This window comes from Mustela nivalis, assembly GCF_964662115.1.
Source record: "Mustela nivalis genome assembly, chromosome: 3".
NCBI lineage: Eukaryota > Metazoa > Chordata > Mammalia > Carnivora > Mustelidae > Mustela > Mustela nivalis.
In genome coordinates, this window is record NC_139022.1 from 61,635,019 (window position 1) to 61,653,353 (window position 18,335).

Below are 18,335 nucleotides of genomic sequence, written 5' to 3' on the forward strand. Positions count from 1 at the left end.
TATTACATAAGGTCCTAGAGTACACATTCTAGGTTGGAAGAACAGAAAGCCATGTTCAGGTAAGAATCATAACTTCAGGGGTACCTGGGTGGCTCAGTCAGTTGGGTGTCTGACTCTTGGTTTTGGCTCTGGACTCGATCTCAGGGTTATAGGATTCAGCCCTGTGTAAGGCTCCACCCTGGGCAGGAAGCCTGCTTAAGATTCTCTCTCCCCTGGGGAGCCTAAGTGGTTCAGTGGGTTAAAGCTTCTGTCTTCAGCGTGGGTCATGATTCCAGGGTCCTGGGATCAAGCCCCGCATCAGGGTCTCTGCTTAGCAGGGAACGTGCTTCCTCTTCTTGCTCTCTCTCCCTGCCTCTCTGCCTACTTGTGATCTCTGTCTATCAAATAAATAAATCTTAAAAAAAAAAAAGATTCTCCCTCTGCCCTTCAGCCCCTTAAAAATTAAAAAATCACAACGTCAGTAAGTCTAATGGCATTAACTACATGAACAAATGGATAGTTTGTTAAAGCTGCCAGTCCAGTGTAATAACAGTTAAAAACAAAATAACAAAACAAACAACAACAAAAAGAATAACGTAATAGTATGTTACTGTATGCAATAGGAAAAATGGCTTGATATTTATTGCTTATCAGCAGTTTTTCAGAGTTTCATATTGACAAAGAACTCTAACAAAATCTCTATACAGCTCCTCTTCCAAACAGAGTATTTAAAAAATGGATGGCCTGTGTTCTTTCATTCATTTGTGGGTTTTTTATTCACTTGCTTGCCTGAGGATGTTTACAAAGCAAATTATGCAAAACGGATGTTAAGCTTACAAGAAGTGACAATTTACTCTGCTGATATGTGCTTTAATCAGTATAATGAATGAAAGAGTGCCTCCATCCTATCTGAGGTTAAAAATGATTCAGTGTGAACAGTATGCTGTATTTAAAAGAGAAAACAAGAATTCTGGGAAAGACCCTTTATTTACTTTGCTTAACTCAGATTAAAAAATGATTAATTTTTTTCCCCTTCAACCACCATATTCCCACTACAATTTAAGGAATTCCCCTGATCATGTCATATAATTTGGGACCTCTTAGCTTTAGACCAATTCACTTGGGAATTTCAGAATGAAGAAGTGCCTTATACTCTTTAGGGACACCTCTGGTTAAAGAAGTCAAATTTCCAAGAGAGAAACTGAAATGTAAACTTCATAGGATGTAATCGAGTTCTCAGAAGAGAGGGTTAGAATATAAAATGCTACAAACATACCCCCCCATCACACTTTCAGCTTATAGCAATAATTCATTAGAAAGGTCTTTTTTTTAATAGATTTTATTTATTTCACAGACAGAGATCACAAGTAGGCAGAGAGGCAGGTAGAGAGAGAGGAGGAAGCAGGCTCCCTGCTGAGCAGAGAGCCCGATTCGGGGCTCAATCCCAGGACCCTTGGGTCATGACCTGAGCTGAAGGCAGAGGCTTTAATCCACCGAGCCACCCAGGTGCCCCCATTAGAAAGGTCTTTAAGTAAATCCCACCTCACATGGTTTGCCCTTGAAAAAAAAAAAATCAGATCAAGAACAACTATAGAGACCCTGAATAAATAAGTGTCTTATGTAGAAACACACTGCTATCTTCCTACCTTCCCAGATGGTTTACTCGGTTTGGATTCAACTGGTACAGCTGACGTTGACGATTTCTTTTCTTTTTTCTGATGGGGTTTTAGAAAGAAATAAAAAATCCTCACATATCTTCATTCAATAATTTAACAAATTCAAATCAAATTATTAAATAATTCAATAAAATTCAAAGGATCAGTAGCATCGAACATATACTGAACACCTGCTCCATGACAGGTAACACGTTGTATGCATTCTCTCCTCAATCAGAGCAGTGTAAATAACATTAATTTCATTTACTGATGTGGAGAGCAAGACTCAGAGAGGTTAAGTAATTTTTCTCAGGTCACACAGTAAAGGAGAGACCAAGGTTTGAATCCAGAACTGCCATCTCTTTCCTCCCGGCTCCTGGTTGCCCTCCAGGAGCTCACAGTCAGCCTCAGGACTTTTTTCTCGAAGTGGCCACTTCCCCATTGCTCTTTCAGTCTATGCCTGCACACAGCAAGACCTCCACACTCCCGGCTTTAGCATTTCATCAGGCACTCCTTTCTTCATCTCCCTACAGTGAATTTCCTTCCCAGCACTGTTTCAGTTGCTCTTTCAAACACTGCTAATAACCCTCCGATCCGCAATCTCCATGCTTCCCCCAGACAGAATAGTCTCTCAAGTCTGACCTCAGGAAGCACCTCTCTCCCAACTCCTCTCTCGGCAGCTGCGGCCAAGGTCATCCCAGCCCTCCCCTGGCATCTGTGCCATCCGGTCTCTGCCACCTCTTCCACTTTGCCCCCAACTCTACCCACTGCGCATGTTTCTGCCCTGTGCTTGGGGTCTTAAGCAAAATCATTCTCTGGGGCCAGGGCTGAATGCTTGCAGGGACTGGTGGGAACTAGACAGGTGAAGAGGTCGGATTGCAGGCAGCAGAGCATGGCGGGTGGAGAACCCACCAGCTCCCATGCACTGGCTGCATGAGCCCTCAGGCAGCTCAACCTCTTCTGTAGCTCAGGACCATCATGCATGACATGCACGATCTATCTTGGGGCCTTGTGAGGACTGGAGAAACCCATCTACTGAGTATGAGAGCTGGTGCTCCGCATGTGTTAAGCACCACCTAGGTACATGTTGTATGATTCAGTGCTAACTAAGTGATGACTGCAATTATCAAGAACACCATGGGGGCCAGAGGGTGAGAGGCTGAGTCTGGGCAACCGAATCCACTTCCAGGATTCAACCATAACCCTATGCAGATACTCCTTCCTATCTGTTCCTTCTCTCCTAACCTCCTTCTGCTCACACTCTCCATTCTCCTGGAGTTCAAAACCACATTCGTTTCAACTGCCTCACTACACATCTCTCTCCAACATTCCAAATCAGCCTGTCCAAACTCAGACCGCTTTTCATGCTCAACCTCTTGACTCTGTCCACTGGTCAGTGGTAACTGGGGACCAGCTCACAATTTAGGAAGGCATTCACTCTCAGCATCGGAGCAGGTCTTGGGCTTGCAGGAACCTGACAGAGCCCCCCATTCCTTTGCCTCACCTTAGGGTTACCTACCCTAGTTCATGCAGACCCTGAAGCCCCAGATTATCTCAGAGTTGACGTTACCACTGCCTACCGCAGGCTATAATTTTCTAAAACCTGAAGATTCTCCCTTGGCAATGCCTCCTACATTCTACATTCCCACTACCTCATTCTATCTCAGTGCTAAGTTACACTAAATTAGGACTCCTCAGGACCAGGGCAGCGGTCCGTGGCCAGCTTTCTGGTCTCTGTTCCCATTCCATCCACCCACTGCGGTTGCCCTATCCTATAGCTGGGTGCACTCCCATCATTCGTCTGTTCTTGAACCTTCGACACTGAATAGCTACCACCCCTGTAAACTGCTCTCAGCATTCCCCAGCTGTGCCGAGACCCGTCTTTCTGGTCTGACAGTCCCACTGCTCACCTCTCTGGCGCCCCACCCACAGTGGAATGCACTTTGTACCCAGAACACACCTCACATTTTTCCACTCCGATGCATTTGCAAGCCCGCAATCCTAGTCATCCTTAATGCCCAACTCAAATTGATCTACTCAGAGTCCGGTGGATGCCTGCAAACTTACAGAATCCCTCCCTCGGGTCCTCAACCCAAGAACTCCTTGTAGGGGCCTGTCTTAAACTGCCCCGGAATGCAGTCCCCGGGGATTCAGTCTTCTTCCTGCCCTTGCACAAGCTAGCCTACAGCTAGGGTGTCCTGTGGTCACACCACAGTGCTTTAAACACAGTACATACCCCTCACTCTCCAAAAGGAAGATCTGACCAATCCTATTTTATGGGGGACAAATCAGAGGCAAAGGAAAGTGAAATGCTTTGCCCCAAGTCAGTGGGCGCCAGACTTCCACCGAAGTCTCTTATTTTACTATTTAGCTTTCACCTTTTCCTTGGCTACTTTATACCTAGCACAAAATTTCAGATTGATGACATTTTTAAGGCTTTTTGAACAAATCTAATCCGCTATCTTAAATCTATCCATTTTTTCCAAACCATTTCATATAAGTACCCCTCATCAATACCACACAGTCACGTGTACCCCCAGAATGGGGATGAGAGTGCGAGTCTCAAGGTCATATACAGGGGCACCTGGGTGGCTCAGTGGGTTAAGCCTCTGCCTTCGGCGCAGGTCATGATCTCGGGGTCCTGGGATTGAGCCCCAAAATCGGGCTCTCTGCTCGGCGGGGAGCCTGCTTCCCCTTCTCTCTCTGCCTGCCTTTCTGCCTACTTGTGATCTCTGTCTGTCAAATAAATAAAATCTTAAAAAAAAAAAGAAAAAAAAAGAAATAATTAAGGTCATATATAAGTGGTCTGCTGGAAGAAAAAACTTATTTTTAAAAAATTTGAATATTTTCATGTAAAGATTCATGTAAGTTTTGTTATCACTCCACAGAATATCTGCATTACTCCTCCTTTTCAAGATCTGAGAAAAACTGATGTTTCCAGGAGAGATGCCATACTTTTACACTATGACTTTCCTCTCCACTTAGCCTGTAGGGTGATACCTTTCCTGTTTTGAAAAGCAGGAAAACAGATAAATAAATGCAACTTTTTGAAAAAGTTTCATTTCCATCTTATTATTGCTGCCATTCCTTGCTTGTGGTTTCCAGAGAGACGGTAGCATTTCTAGAGAGACACGATTAAATCTAAACTGATTACGGAGTCTGCCTTGCTATGGGCAGACACAGCAGACGACTTCCCATCTTACATTTCCCAGATCGCATCTGCAGGAGCTCCTCAAATGATCTAAGCAAAACTCACTCATCATGAGGAGGAGGGACACACATCCTCTCTCTTGAGAAAGTTGAAATGTTTCTTTCCAAAACTTCCCCTATCAACTCACGCAGAGGTCAGGACTGTTGGTGACCTACTCCTATCAACACAGGTGCTGTCCCTGGTGGAAGCTGAGAGAAGTGCTCATTCAAATATTCTAATTTTATGTGCTTTATTTCAAAGCTATAAATCTTGAGACCAGGATCTGGGTCACCTCACATTTTAATTTCTCTTGGTCCTAATACCATGTCTTCTCCATCGCAGGTGTTCCAGACAGATTTCTTGAATATATGAATTCTCCTAACAGTTGTTTTATTCCACTCATTCTACATCCCTTAGATGGGTCCCCTTCTTTACTAAATTCCACATAAAAGCAGTGTTTGGTTTTCCCAAATACTGGTTATTTGAGTGTGGTAGCACCACCACCCAGAGTGGTCCCTGAGAAGCAGACGTAAAGCCCAGGCTGGAAGGGGCCGTGGGCGAGCACGCGCTTCTCTCTTCTCTCGGAGCAGACCCCACCTGCGGCGAGGCCCGCGAAAGCGTCTTGTCGCCCGTGTGCGCTCACCTGTTTCGCCGGTGTGGCGGATGCCGCAGCTACACCACCAACAACCGGCTCCCCGCCCGCAGAAATCGCATCCTGTGATTTAGTCTACAGGTGGGGAAAAAAGATGAACAGAACTAAGTATCTCTGAATGACTATGTTCAAGACCACACATTGCAAGCATCTCTACTGAGCACTGAGCCAGTTCACCGGGACAGATGTCCGGCAGAGGGAGGGTTACCAGCTCCTACCATACGTGACACAGCACTGGGCCCCGCGAGAGACTGCACTCTAGAGCCGACAGAGTCCGTGCAGGTACAGGGAGAGGCGAGCCGGCCAGGCAGGGACTGAGATGAACTGGACCACAGGTACCAGGTATAAAGCTCCTGTCAGTTGTTGCTATATAACCTGATTTTTGAAGAGAAGCTGGCAATTTGGATTTTATGTGAAACATGGTGACTTGAATTGTTGGCAGCTTATTAAAAATGATTTTAATAATATTGTAAGCTGGGACGCCTGGGTGGCTCAGTGGGTTAAGCCTCTGCCTTCGGCTCAGGTCATGGTCTCAGGGTGCTGGGATTGAGCCCCGTGTCAGGCTCTCTGCTCAGCAGGGAGCCTGCTTCCTCCTCTTTCTCTGCCTGCCTCTCTGCCTACTTGTGATCTCTCTCTCTGTCAAATAAATAAATAAAATCTTCAAAAAAAATAATAATAATATTGTAAGCCAAACAAAATAGATTTGAACAAAACACATAATGGCTGCATTCAGCTGGTGGGCCAGAAACATGGACCCTCTTCTTTCAAGTGCACTGTGAAGCAGGCCTACTTGACATCTTCCAAGAGCCCTTGATCAAAGAGTTCTTCCTGTAAATGTTTATTCTTCTAACAGCTGACCTCCATGAGCTGTGCAAATATGGAATCTATTTATGGCTCTATAAATTCATCTCTTCTATGACAAAATTCTCAGCACCTCTCTCAGATTTCCATGTAAAGAGCAGATCAGGCAGATCGTGTGTGCTCTTTATAACCCTAAGGAGAAAGGTCCAGGAGGTGAGCACTCCCGTGCTTCCTACCTATGAGAAACCAGAGCCTACTGCCTTACAGTCATGACTGGGCACCGCTGGGCAGTAGAGACCGGACTGAACGTCCCCACAACCCATCCAATGTACTTCTTAGGGCCAAGTTTCCACAAGGCTATTTGCAAAACCAGCCAAATGATAGCCCCAAATCATTGCAATACAGAGTACATTCAGCATAGCTCCATACATTCATCGACACAGGTCCGTGTAGATGGAGGACCTGCATCTTATTCACTAGTTGATGGTAGTGTTTTCTTAGCAATCCAACTTATTTACCTTTGGGTTTATGGATTTCTCAGATGTCGGCTGTTCACTTGATTTGGACACTGGTTCTTTATGAACATGCTTACTTTCTGTATCTGATGCGTGCTTGGGCAGGCTTTTTGGCTGAAACACACAGAGAGAGGGACACACACACACACACACACACACACCACTGTTAACAAGATGAAAAATACCAATGCTGTTCTCTGTGTGATGCCAACTGTTTCTAACAGTTGTGTTCTATGGAGTTTTGAATTGCATTGATCTCAATTCATGTGGCATAAATGTGATTACGTTAGGTACAAAATTTGAAATATATATCCTTCCTTCCATTAGTAAACTGCAAATCCTATTACTGCCACACGGTGGTGCCATTAGAGTCAGAAAAACAAACGCAAATGACAGTTCAGAATTCCATTCCTCGCATACAAAAAAAGGCTTCACCAATTATCAAGTCCCAAGGATGATCATTTACCTCTTTGTGTTCCTTTGGCTTTACTTCTTGGGTTTTTTTCTCATGAACTACAGATGGCTGTTAATTTCAAAAGATAAAATCTCAATTACATTGGAGGTCTTTCTTTTATTATTTCCAAACAGGCTCAAGAACAAAAATCCCAGTTAGACCCTTCTGCCCCTCTTGGGAAAGAGCCACTTAGAGAAATACACATGGGCTACCTGTCAATAGTTATCCTCCCAACAGTCTGATAATGACGATAAGAGTAATGAAAAATTTAGTATTTCATTGAGAAAGATTTTTCAACTAGGTATGTAACTCTAACTTACTGGCTGTGTTTTACAATTCATATAGATCATTTGATAACTGCAGGTCTAAACACAAAGCACTGAGACCTCTGGATTTGTTGACAGGGAATCCCGCTCTAGAAGTTCTTTTAAAAATCTGCCTTCATAGGAGATAAACGTTGTAATTTAATGATTTACAAAGTCTTTTCTGTATTACAACAAGAGAAGGAGGTAACACCAGAAACCCGGTTCTCTTGAGATTGTATAAACAGTCAAAACATTTAAATATGGAATAGCGGACAATTTCCAGCTTGCTGTTGAATTCCTCCTCTACAGTGGACTATGGAATTATCATCCTGAGGGGAAGAGCAATCCAGAGGTCCTACATAAAATCAGATAAGCATTACCTTCTACCCAGATAACCTCACCTCTGCCTCCATTTAAAGTACATCTCTGTGCTTTCTTTTCCACAGGAAAACTTGCATTCTTATCTGAGTGTTTGCTTAAGCACACTTGCTTAAAAGAAGTAATATGTAGCATCTTATGAAGGAGAAACATTTGCCCTGCCTGCAGACACCTGGGGACAATCTCTACATGGATACAGACTGGCTGTCAGTCTAGACAGCCGTGAGTCAGGAAAGCTATTCCCAAGGGAAAGTCAGAGCTGCCTCCTGAGAAACTGACAACTAGTTCCACAAACTGAGATAAGCCTGTTCAGATAAACCTACAGGCCTCTTAGGAAAGACTCATCTGTAAATCATGTAGGTGCTCGGTTCAAAAGACACATTTACTCTTGATGTCCCATCTTTAGAGGAATTGGACGCTCATTACCCTTTGTCCTTTCTTCTTTGCTCCTACAGTTTTTTAATAGTTACTTCACCTATAACAAAAATCTTGAACAAAACACCTTCTGAAATATACTGTTTTCATGTATAAAATATTCATTTTAACAATATATGTATTTATTATAATTATTTACTTATGCTCTGTATAATCGTGTTTAAAAAGGTAATCCAAAATTGGTCAAATTAGCTGAGAAAAATTCCTTTTCCCATTCAATAGCACCAACAGAGGAAATTGGATTTTCATTGTTATTACGAAGAACCCAAATAACTCACTAGTTGACTTAAATCACTTACCTTCGTTGACTGTGACTTCTTTTCAGCTTCTGTTTTTGCAGCCTAAACTCAGCAAAATACAGAAAGGAAGAGAGGAAAGGAATTAAGGAAGAAAGGAAAAGCAGACCTAGTTTACAAGGTTTACCATAGATTTTCTTCAACTAAGAAAGCTCAGAGGAGATGGCTTTGATGTAAATATAAACTTTAGGAGTTAAGTTTACTATACTTTGCTTGGAATTTTAACTCTTTAGATAAACACTAACGCACTCAGATACCCTGTTCTTCCCTTCAGAGCAGTTTACATCTTACTTTTGTTATGTGTATCAAACATATGTAAACACTTATTACCATGAACATTATAGCTAATACATAAATAAGCAAAATAAAATACAAATCCTCATCCTTGAAAGGCAACAACCGATCTCTGAGTGAAATACCAGGGGTTCTGGCTGCCCGCGTGAAACAATGGGATGGTGACAGAGCCAAGAGCTAGAAAGCAGTGACATTTAGTTTTAGTGCCGGAATATCAGCGACGGGTCACGAAGGCCGACCAGCAAGTCTGTGACGGGTGAGAGAGTTACGGGAGATCTGGAACTGCCGTTATTAGTGTGTGCTGAGCCGCTCAAAGTGGCCACTAGCAAACATACATGTCCCCTAGTACCGTGAACCCCATCACCTGTTTTCTGTGTCTTTTCTTGTCAGGAGAATGCTGTCGCTCCATCTGTTTGCTGACTGGAATAGCCTGATACAAGAGCACAGCCCCAAGTGTGATTTTATTTTATTGGACCATCGCATAGGTCACATGTATCACTGGGCTGTATGTTTCTCTCAAGTCCCCTTCCACTCAGCTACAGCATCTCCGCCATGCCCATGCATGTAACTCCGGGAAGTTGCACACACAGAAATTCTAAAGGCTCCAGCAAATACTGTAGTTTGGATTTACTCTATTTTCGTGGTAAGAATCTGCAAGATTGCCCTTAATAAAACTAACTTCTGACCCCTTTCCTTCACCTTCTCTAGGTGCTTAGAAAGGCTGATTGGGCCATTTTTTTCAAACTGTATCTCCAACATTTGTTTACGAACAAATCAATAGTCACAAGTGCTGTCAAAAGTTTTCTGAAATTTTGTCCACAGGGTATTACAATTCCGTGACTAGCGCATTGGTTTTTATTGCACAATATAATCTAAATTTCTGGGACTGCTTCAGAAGAGCTGCTATATCAGCTTAGTCAGTTAAGCTTCGGACACATGATTTCAACTCAGGTCATGAGCTCAGGGTCCTGGTATAGAGCCCTGCATCAGGCTCTGCACTGAGCATGGAGTCTGCTTGAGATTCTTTTTCTGCCTTTCCCAATGCCCCTCCCCCAGCTTGCACTTGCTCTCTATTGAAGGGGAAAAAAAATAATAAAATAGTTGGCTGTGACTTAGGCCCTCTACTGGAGTATTTTACACAGTTTTACCCAACCAAAGGTCATCTATATAAAAAAATACGATTCCTTAAGTATATACATGATTTCTCAGTACAGGCAAGATATGAAAACTGGATTAAACATTTCTGAACTTTTCAGATTAAAAGATTAAAAATTAGACCCAGTACTTCCCACCATTTCATTCCCTTTTATCTATTTGGTGGTATTAACATGGACTCCTATTTTTAATTCTATTATCTAAAAACAAAAACAAAGACAAAAACAACAAATAGCTTCTTAATTTACCATGCCATGAGCTTCAGCCATGAAGAGACAAACGTTCCTCCCATAATGGACCCTCACTATACCGACACATGTATTGTTTTGGGAAGGGGAAAACAAAGTTCACAGTCACAGAACCCTTTCAAAGAAATTTCAAATTTTGGATCCTTTCAAACTGGATCTTTGTTAATTAGTTTCTGTATCTGCTACTATGCTTTCTGATTTTATGCAAATGCAATTTATTAAATGATTAAGAAGGAAAATAAGCCAGCTGGTATTGTAGTGGCTTGGATCTATTAATAGGTTCTACTATGTAATCTGGTAGTCAAGATTTTGCATGGAAGAACTCTACAAAACAATGACAAATTCACACTCACACATGCAAGCAACTTATAATAAAGCATATTTTTACTAGGAGTCGCTAATACATTACCTAAACTTATTTTTGCTGAAGGTAGTGGGGCTTAACATTGTAGTGATGACAATGATAACCAATGTTTACTGATTACCTCTTAGTATCAGGGATTGTTCTAAACTTCACATGTGCCAACTCACTCAGTCCTCGTAAGAATTCTATGAGACGAGTATCATCACCATCATCATCATCATCAACAACATTATCTACCCATTTTGTGGATGAGAAAATGAGGCCCACAGAAGTGAAATAATTCCCCCACGGACTACCAGGGAGGAGCTGGGGTTTTGTGGGCACAGTCACTGTGCTGCCTTGTCTCCCCAGGACTAGCCTGCTCCTGCTAGGCACCTGCTGCGGGATAGGCCCTATTGAATACGCTTACGTGTTTGTTTCCTTACACAGCCTTGTGAAACAGGTGCTATTATCCAAAGTGTACCGATAGGGAAACCAGAGCAAAGAAGAGTTTCCAAACACTGCGGCTGGTGGGAAAGGAGATCCCAAACCAGGCCATGGGGTTGCATGGCTCCTACTGTTTAGTCTTACAAGGATCGTGCCCGGAGTAGAAATGACTAGACCTTCCATCTTAAGCACAGCAATGTGACCACCAGTTCTCATGTGCCAGAGCAAGAGGGACAGAACTTAGTTCTAGACATATCACCCGCCTTTCAGAGGTAGGTAGGCTTTTATTTGAAAGATGTAGAACAAGACAAGGATTTGGTATAAGTTATTATCTTGAATTAATATCTTTTTTCTAAAAGCTGAAACTAGTTGAAGAAATCTGTTCAAGTTTACAAAAATCTTCAAGAGAAGTCTAGTGTGAATGTTATGACCCATACATCAGAAGCACATGAATCTAATTAATGAGAACAGTGTGAGTGAGATCCACCCCAAAAAAGACAGCTGATGTCAAAGGTGGTCCTGGGGTGGCCACTGGTGATATTTCATCCTCAAGATCTTAGATTTGTCCCTCTCTCTTTCCTCCTACTTTCTTCTCCCTCTTCTGCAGGGCTGCCAGGAGTCCTCATGATTAATGCTTAGCAATAGTTGAAGGGTCTGTGGACACTTGCTCTAGGCAATAGGACACACTTGAAATAAGCATTGGTCCTTGGGCAGAGTCAGGGACAAAAAAGCAGGGCCAAGCAATGGGTCAAATGAGAACTACAATAATAAAGAGGAAATCCTAGATTTGTGGCTCTCCTTTTTGTACTTTTCATGGACTCTGAGTCAATGATAATTTGATTTTGGCTGATGTTTCTCCTATAGTCTTAAGACTGAGATCAGATTTTTAAAAATATCTTAAGATTAACCTTGGTCTAAGAAAGTAGTGACAATGAACAGATAAATTAAGGATCAGGTCATGTATACTCGGAAAACAAAAAATTCAGGTAAAATACTAAATAACAATTTTAGACTAAAAACTTTAAATCAAAATGAATGTTAGATAACAGAAGAGATTGAATAGTGTATTTCAAGATATTGGCAATATCCTTTAAAAACAGTTCAACGTGAGACCTGAGGATCTCTCGACAGCACGAAATTATAGCGCCAGTACCAACTTAAGGCATAGGATCCTACCAGGATAGCAAAGCAGTAAGACCGAAAAATCATGTCAGTGATTTTAAACAAGGGCAACTAAGTAACAGAGTAGATTAGCTCTTAAAACACCCAAGAATAATGGCTCATAAAAATTAGATGAGAGCATCTTGATAACATCCCTGCTTTAATTCTCCAACCCAGAATAGTCCCGAGACACAGCCTGAGACAAGCTGATGAAGGTGGAAGGTTGAGGCAGCTTCCTCTGCAGAACTAGGTTTATTCTATGCGGCCACAACACTGGATCACATTCTTTTATTGTTTCTTCTCAAATGCCAAGAAATAATTTTTAGAATAAATCTCAAATAGATCTCAAAGGTTTACCAGTAAGATGATGTCCTGCATGACTGAAATTTCACAAAGAAACTTAAGCATTCAAAATAACAGCATCTATGTGTCACTCGTCACTTAGTGCAAACTCAGTGTAAACTTTTTCTTACATTTCATTTTAAATGGTCAGAATAACAAAACCATCTTATTAAGAAGAATTCATATTCTTCACTAGATCCACAGAAATGTACTTAGATCCTCTAATAATTTAAAAACTCCATCAAGTCTAGAACCAGGAAAAAAAAAAATATCTCTGGATGATCTAGAATAGATGATCTATTTTCTAGATCTAGAAAATATCTTTTCTAGATACTCTGAAACAACATAGGAGTAGACAGAGGACATTTGAAGCAAATATCAAAAGCCTAGGTGGGTTTCCAAAGACCCCTCTAATCATGAAGAAAATGTTTCCTTCTGTAACTTAAACTTGTTCGGACACAGAACTCATTTGTTAGTCTACATGCGTTTTGCTTTACAAAATAATCACTTAAGGCAGCATTCACCCCAGCACACCCGCGAAGACTCTTCATACCTTGGCTTCTGTGGGATTCATACTGGACGACTTGCTGGTGGAGGCGGAAGAAGTTGACGCCTAGAAAGTAAAGAAGCAGAAAGTGTGATTCTAGTTCACCTACAAATACTTTGTCTTTCGGCTCCTCTTAACCATACTTGTTCTTAACTCTGCCTTGGTTTTACCTCTTCTAGAGGACTACTCCCATACAAGTCCAGTAGGTAATACTGCCTGTGGGCAAAAGCCTTTATAACCAGATCAGATGGGTTCAAATTTTGAGTGTACTACTTATTAAATTAAATAATCCTGGGCCATTTCCTGATCTTTATAGTTTCCCCTTTCTCAATTTTCTTTAGTAGAGAACCATCTTGGAAGGTTCTTACTATCTGGTACATAAATGCTCAGTAAATATTTTGATTATTGTATTACTTTTTGAAAGAACAGAGACTTGAAAACTTGACAAAATTTTGTTCAAACACAAGCTCTGCCAATTACTATCTCCATGACTTTCAGCCTTAGTTTCCCAGCTATATAAAACGAGGCCAATACCATCTCTTTTGCAAGATCTGAGATATATATTTGAGCTACATATTTGAGATAATAAAATATCTGGCATATTTGTAGGTGCTTCTTAAATTACTAATGCATTATTCCTAAGATATTATGCAAGACAGAAGAGCAGGATGTAGGGCTGGAAAACAGACTGAGGAGGATCAGAATTGTCCTTTCAGTGTCACGTAAGGAGGAGAAAGTGGGAGTGGGGTTGCAAAGGGGGATGCTGCTCTATTATCTCATGCAGGCTCCTCCTGGATGGCAAGAGGTGATGAACAGTAATTGAAGTTTCATGATACACCATTCCTAGTGTGCACGGGGGCGGTGGAACTAGTCCCTGCAATCTAATCACCCGAGCAGCGGGTTATACATATGGGCGCTTGCATAGTATGGAATACCATCCTAGACAGCAACTTGCATTACCCTGGTTAATAATAAATCCATCACTACCTTTGGGAAATTCCAGCCTAGGCTCATTTAAAACCTCCTTAATATTTGAGTCTGTTAGGTTTTAAAGCTTAGGGATTCCATCTGGCAGAAGTTGCCTCCTTAAGTAACCGGCTGTCAGTAAACAGCTGCGGACCTGCCAGTAATACCCGGAGCCTGTCTCTGAAGTCTGGCCCAGAGCCATTTCAGAAGCTCAGTCCCTGGATAGGATAAGCCCAACCTGGCTGGCCCCCTAGATCCCTGAGATCACCCGCTCAGGGGACTGTATGGACCTACTGCAGCTCCTGGCCCGGGAACAAAATCACCTTCCCCACAGATCTACTGAATGTAGAACATGTTGGTGCTATTAGTAAATTACCACAATTTACAGATGAAAAGCCCAAAGTTTTATTATACTGATTTTTTCCCCAAGACTTTATTTGAGAGAGAGAGAGCAACAGAGACAGCGAGAGAGAGAGTGAGCAGGGAGGGGTGGGAGAAGCAGGCTTCCAATGTGGGGTTCAATCCCAGGACTCTGGGATCATGACCCCAGCCAAAGTCAGACACCCAACTGAGCCACCCAGGTGCCCTGGTATATTGATATTTCAAACAAACCATATGAACTTTATTCCTGAGCACCCTTAGGTACCAACTGGGCACCCCCTCACTCCAAAATATACCAAACCTGGTCACTGTTGCAGGCACGGTGCTGTCTCTCTCACATTCTCTTTGGGATAAAGAGCGAGATGTACCAAGGTGAAATTTCCCATCAAATTAATGGAAAAATATATGGGTATTCATTTTTCCTTGAGATGTTTTTATTTATGAGAATTAACACACCCATTTTCTACAACCCGTTCCTTCAATGATTTCCTTCAATCATATAAAAACAAAGACCAAACACTCTACATAAAAGTGCTTTTAAGTGGTGCCTGGGTGGCTCAGTTGGTTATGCATCTGACTCTTGCTTTCAGCTCAGGGTCATGATTTCATGGGTGGTGAGATCAGCACCTCCCCCCACACAGGGGGTGTGGGAGGTCAGGCTCTGAGCTCAGCAGGGAGTCTGCTTGAGATTCTCTCCCTCTGCCCCTCCTCCCTCTCTAAAATAAATAAATCTTTTTTAAAAAGTGCATTTAATCTGCAAATCTTTAGGTAAACATTATTTCTAAACCTCTAGGTTTATTAAAACATTCCTGAAGTCGGGGCACCTGGGTGGCTCAATGAGTTAAAGCCTTTGCCTTCGGCTCGGGTCATGGTCTCGGGGTCCTAGGATTGAGCCCCGAGTCAGGCTCTCTGCTGAGCAGGGAGCCTGCTTCCCTTCCATTCTCTCTGCCTGCCTCTCTGCCTACTTGTGATCTCGGTCTGTCAAATAAATACATAAAATATAATCTTTAAAAAAAAAAAAAAAAGAAAACAAACAAAACAAAACAAAACAAAAATTCCTGAAGTCACTTGGTCTTGGAGTTTCCAATTTGCCTCACTACATTATTAAGCAACAGCTGGATATGATCCTCAAAGCCTCCAGACTTTCAAAGGCCCCTCTCCCCCGACCTGAGAACAGTAAAATCAACATGGGTAGCCATCAATAAGCGTGGAGAGGTAATCATGGGAACGCAGCTGAAGGCCTTGGCCACACCTGTTCTCAGCACAGATCCCTACGTGGAAGTTCTAGCCCATCACAAAGCCACTAAATGCTCTGAACTGAAATAGGAAAGCTACTTCATGGGATCGGAAAGCAAGGAAAATAATCCCACCCTGTTGTGAACCCATTCACAACGAACCCATTCCCGGCGAACCACGGCGTGTTCCATTTTATTCTATTTACAAAGACAGTGCATTTTTACTATTTGTTATCTCTAGTGAGGGACTGAATATATTTTCATTTTAAATCTTCTGTACTATTTGAGTATCTAAACATTGGTGTGAATAACTGATAGTTAAATTTTTTGAAGTCTATCCACAAAGCTTTGAATGGGAGAACTTTACAAGATAAACCTTTGATGGGTTTTTAAACAGCTGGAGAGAGTGCTATCTCATAGAGGTTAAATGCCCTGTCACATTTTCCACAGTTCACCAGCTCCAACAAGTATTTACTCATCCAGCACACGGTCTGTGCCAGGTACTACGTCAGGGGACAGTAACACAGTGGTGAAATTGGTAGACATGTTCCCGCCATTGTGGAACTTTCAGCCTCATCAGAGAGGCCATTCATAGAATAATCACTGCAATAATTACTTGTGGTAAGCGCGATAAAGGAAAATCACAGAAGCCCATGCAAACAGAGACCTGGCAACCAGAGTTAGTTCATGACACAGTCGGGACAGGTGATGCCGAGGACGTGATGTGGAGATTAAAGGATGAGGGGGCATCACATCACCCAGGCAAAGGCTGGGGGTTGGGGGGAAGAGGGGAGAAGGGGGGGGAATGCCCTGAACTGGGTGTGCCTGGACTGGGACCTAGGCCACCTGACTTCTACCTCACTGATTCTCTGCTGTAGGACCCACTGCATAGGCAGTCCAGTTAATATCGAGGGGCAATTTTAAAGCACAACCATCAGTGCTGACACATACAGAAGTAGGATTAGCGCTGTCCAGGAGAGTGAAGTGTGGCTGTAACAGTGTCTCCCTCCCCAATGACCCAAGCAATTCTCTTCATATCCAGAGTGTTATTAGTCAATTACAAACTCAAATCAAAGTAGCTATCAGGGTAACAAAAAACAGAGAAAAAATACATTATAATCAGACTCTACCCACCCATTCGACAATTGCGATTTTAAAAGCAATGAGCTGGGGGCTGAGTATACCCAATGAAGAGGACACCAGCTCTGCTTCCAAAGAGTTCAGAGTCCGGAAAGATTACCCGCAGCTGCTTTAGGTTACAAACGAAGTGCTCTAACAGAAGCTGGAAAAGAATCCCATGGAACAAAACTACCATCTGAGTTCTAAGCTTCAGGTCCACCCCTACCAAGCTTCCTGTGCTGTCGAGTTGCATGAAAATAAACCAATGCTGTTAAGAGAGAGCAAATGAAACCTAGAAAAGAGTATTTAATCCTGTGCTTAATCAATATGACATTACTCAACACAGTCTCTTTAAATTTGTTTAGTTGTGACAGTGAGAAATTTGGACATTTACTCCAGTAAACGATTACAGATAGGAGAAGATGGTATGCTTTTAAGACCCTTGGAAAATAGAAACTCCTTTCCTTCCAAATGTCCATCAGCTGATGAATGGATAATGATGTGGTGTATATATACACAATGGAATGGTTTTTTTTTTATACACAATGGAATATTACTCAGCCATCAAAAGAATGAAACCTTGCCATTTGCAATGATGTAGATGCAACTAGAGGTCTCCACAAGAGAACTAAGTCAGAGAAAGACATGACTACACCCATATGCAGAATTTAAGAAGAGACATGGATGAATAAAAGGGGCAAAGAAAGAAAGAAAGAAAGAAAGAAAGAGGCAAACCATAAAACAGACTCCTAACTACAGAGAACTGAGAGTTGCTAGAGAGGAGCTGGGGGGGATGGATTAAACAGGTGACAGGTTTTAAGGAGGCACTTGTGATGAGCACCACCTGTTACACTGAAGTGATGAATCACTAAATCCTACTCCTGAAACCAAAATTACACTACGTATTAACTAACCGGAATTTAAATAAAAACTTTAACCAATCAAACAAAAAAGAAACGGCTTCCCTTTTTTCACATACATTTTGCAAAAGTCTCGTGAAGTCCAACCTTTCAGCTCTCTTAGCCATTCCGGACAGATTAATCTTCCTGTATAGTGCTCGTACCCACATCCAAATTAGAAACAGTGGGGGCTCCTGCCGCCCACTGCATCATACAGGAATCCTTTCTCTTGCTTCCAAAGACCCTGTGCTCCAATCCTTCCCCAGCTCCCAATGCAGAACAGCAGTGCCAGCCAGCCAGCCGTCCCCTTCCCGGAGCACACCTCCCTCACGGCTCCCTATTTCATTCACACACGTGCTGCTGGTTGGTGTGTTTCTCTTTGCAAACTACCCCGGCCCTATGTACCCTTCCTTTCAGGTGTATCTCGCTAGCTCCCAGCCCCAGCATCAGAGCCTCCGGCATTACAACCACTGCCAGCAGTCCCCATGGGCATCTTCCTAATCCATTCCAGCACCTTCTACGGTCAGGCAACTGCGTC

General features: G+C 42.5%; 1 protein-coding gene across 41 annotated transcripts in view; it reads right to left on the reverse strand.

Annotated features, from left to right (window-relative positions):
- The window catches only part of CAST (calpastatin), a 113,721-nt gene that overhangs the window by 38,499 nt on the left and 56,887 nt on the right, over nucleotides 1-18,335 (reverse strand). For 29 of the 41 annotated variants that reach the window (XM_082723917.1, XM_082723915.1, XM_082723895.1 and 26 more), the window contains 6 exons: nucleotides 13,204-13,263; nucleotides 8,664-8,705; nucleotides 7,259-7,315; nucleotides 6,796-6,906; nucleotides 5,468-5,551; nucleotides 1,626-1,694 (listed from right to left, as the gene is read on the reverse strand). In XM_082723917.1, the coding sequence (XP_082580043.1) occupies nucleotides 1,626-1,694; nucleotides 5,468-5,551; nucleotides 6,796-6,906; nucleotides 7,259-7,315; nucleotides 8,664-8,705; nucleotides 13,204-13,263 (423 nt within the window). Of the gene's footprint in view, nucleotides 1-1,625; nucleotides 1,695-5,467; nucleotides 5,552-6,795; nucleotides 6,907-7,258; nucleotides 7,316-8,663; nucleotides 8,706-9,318; nucleotides 9,385-13,203; nucleotides 13,264-18,335 lie in introns of all 41 variants that reach the window. The other 12 variants (XM_082723883.1, XM_082723881.1, XM_082723882.1 and 9 more) reach the window with 1 other exon arrangement.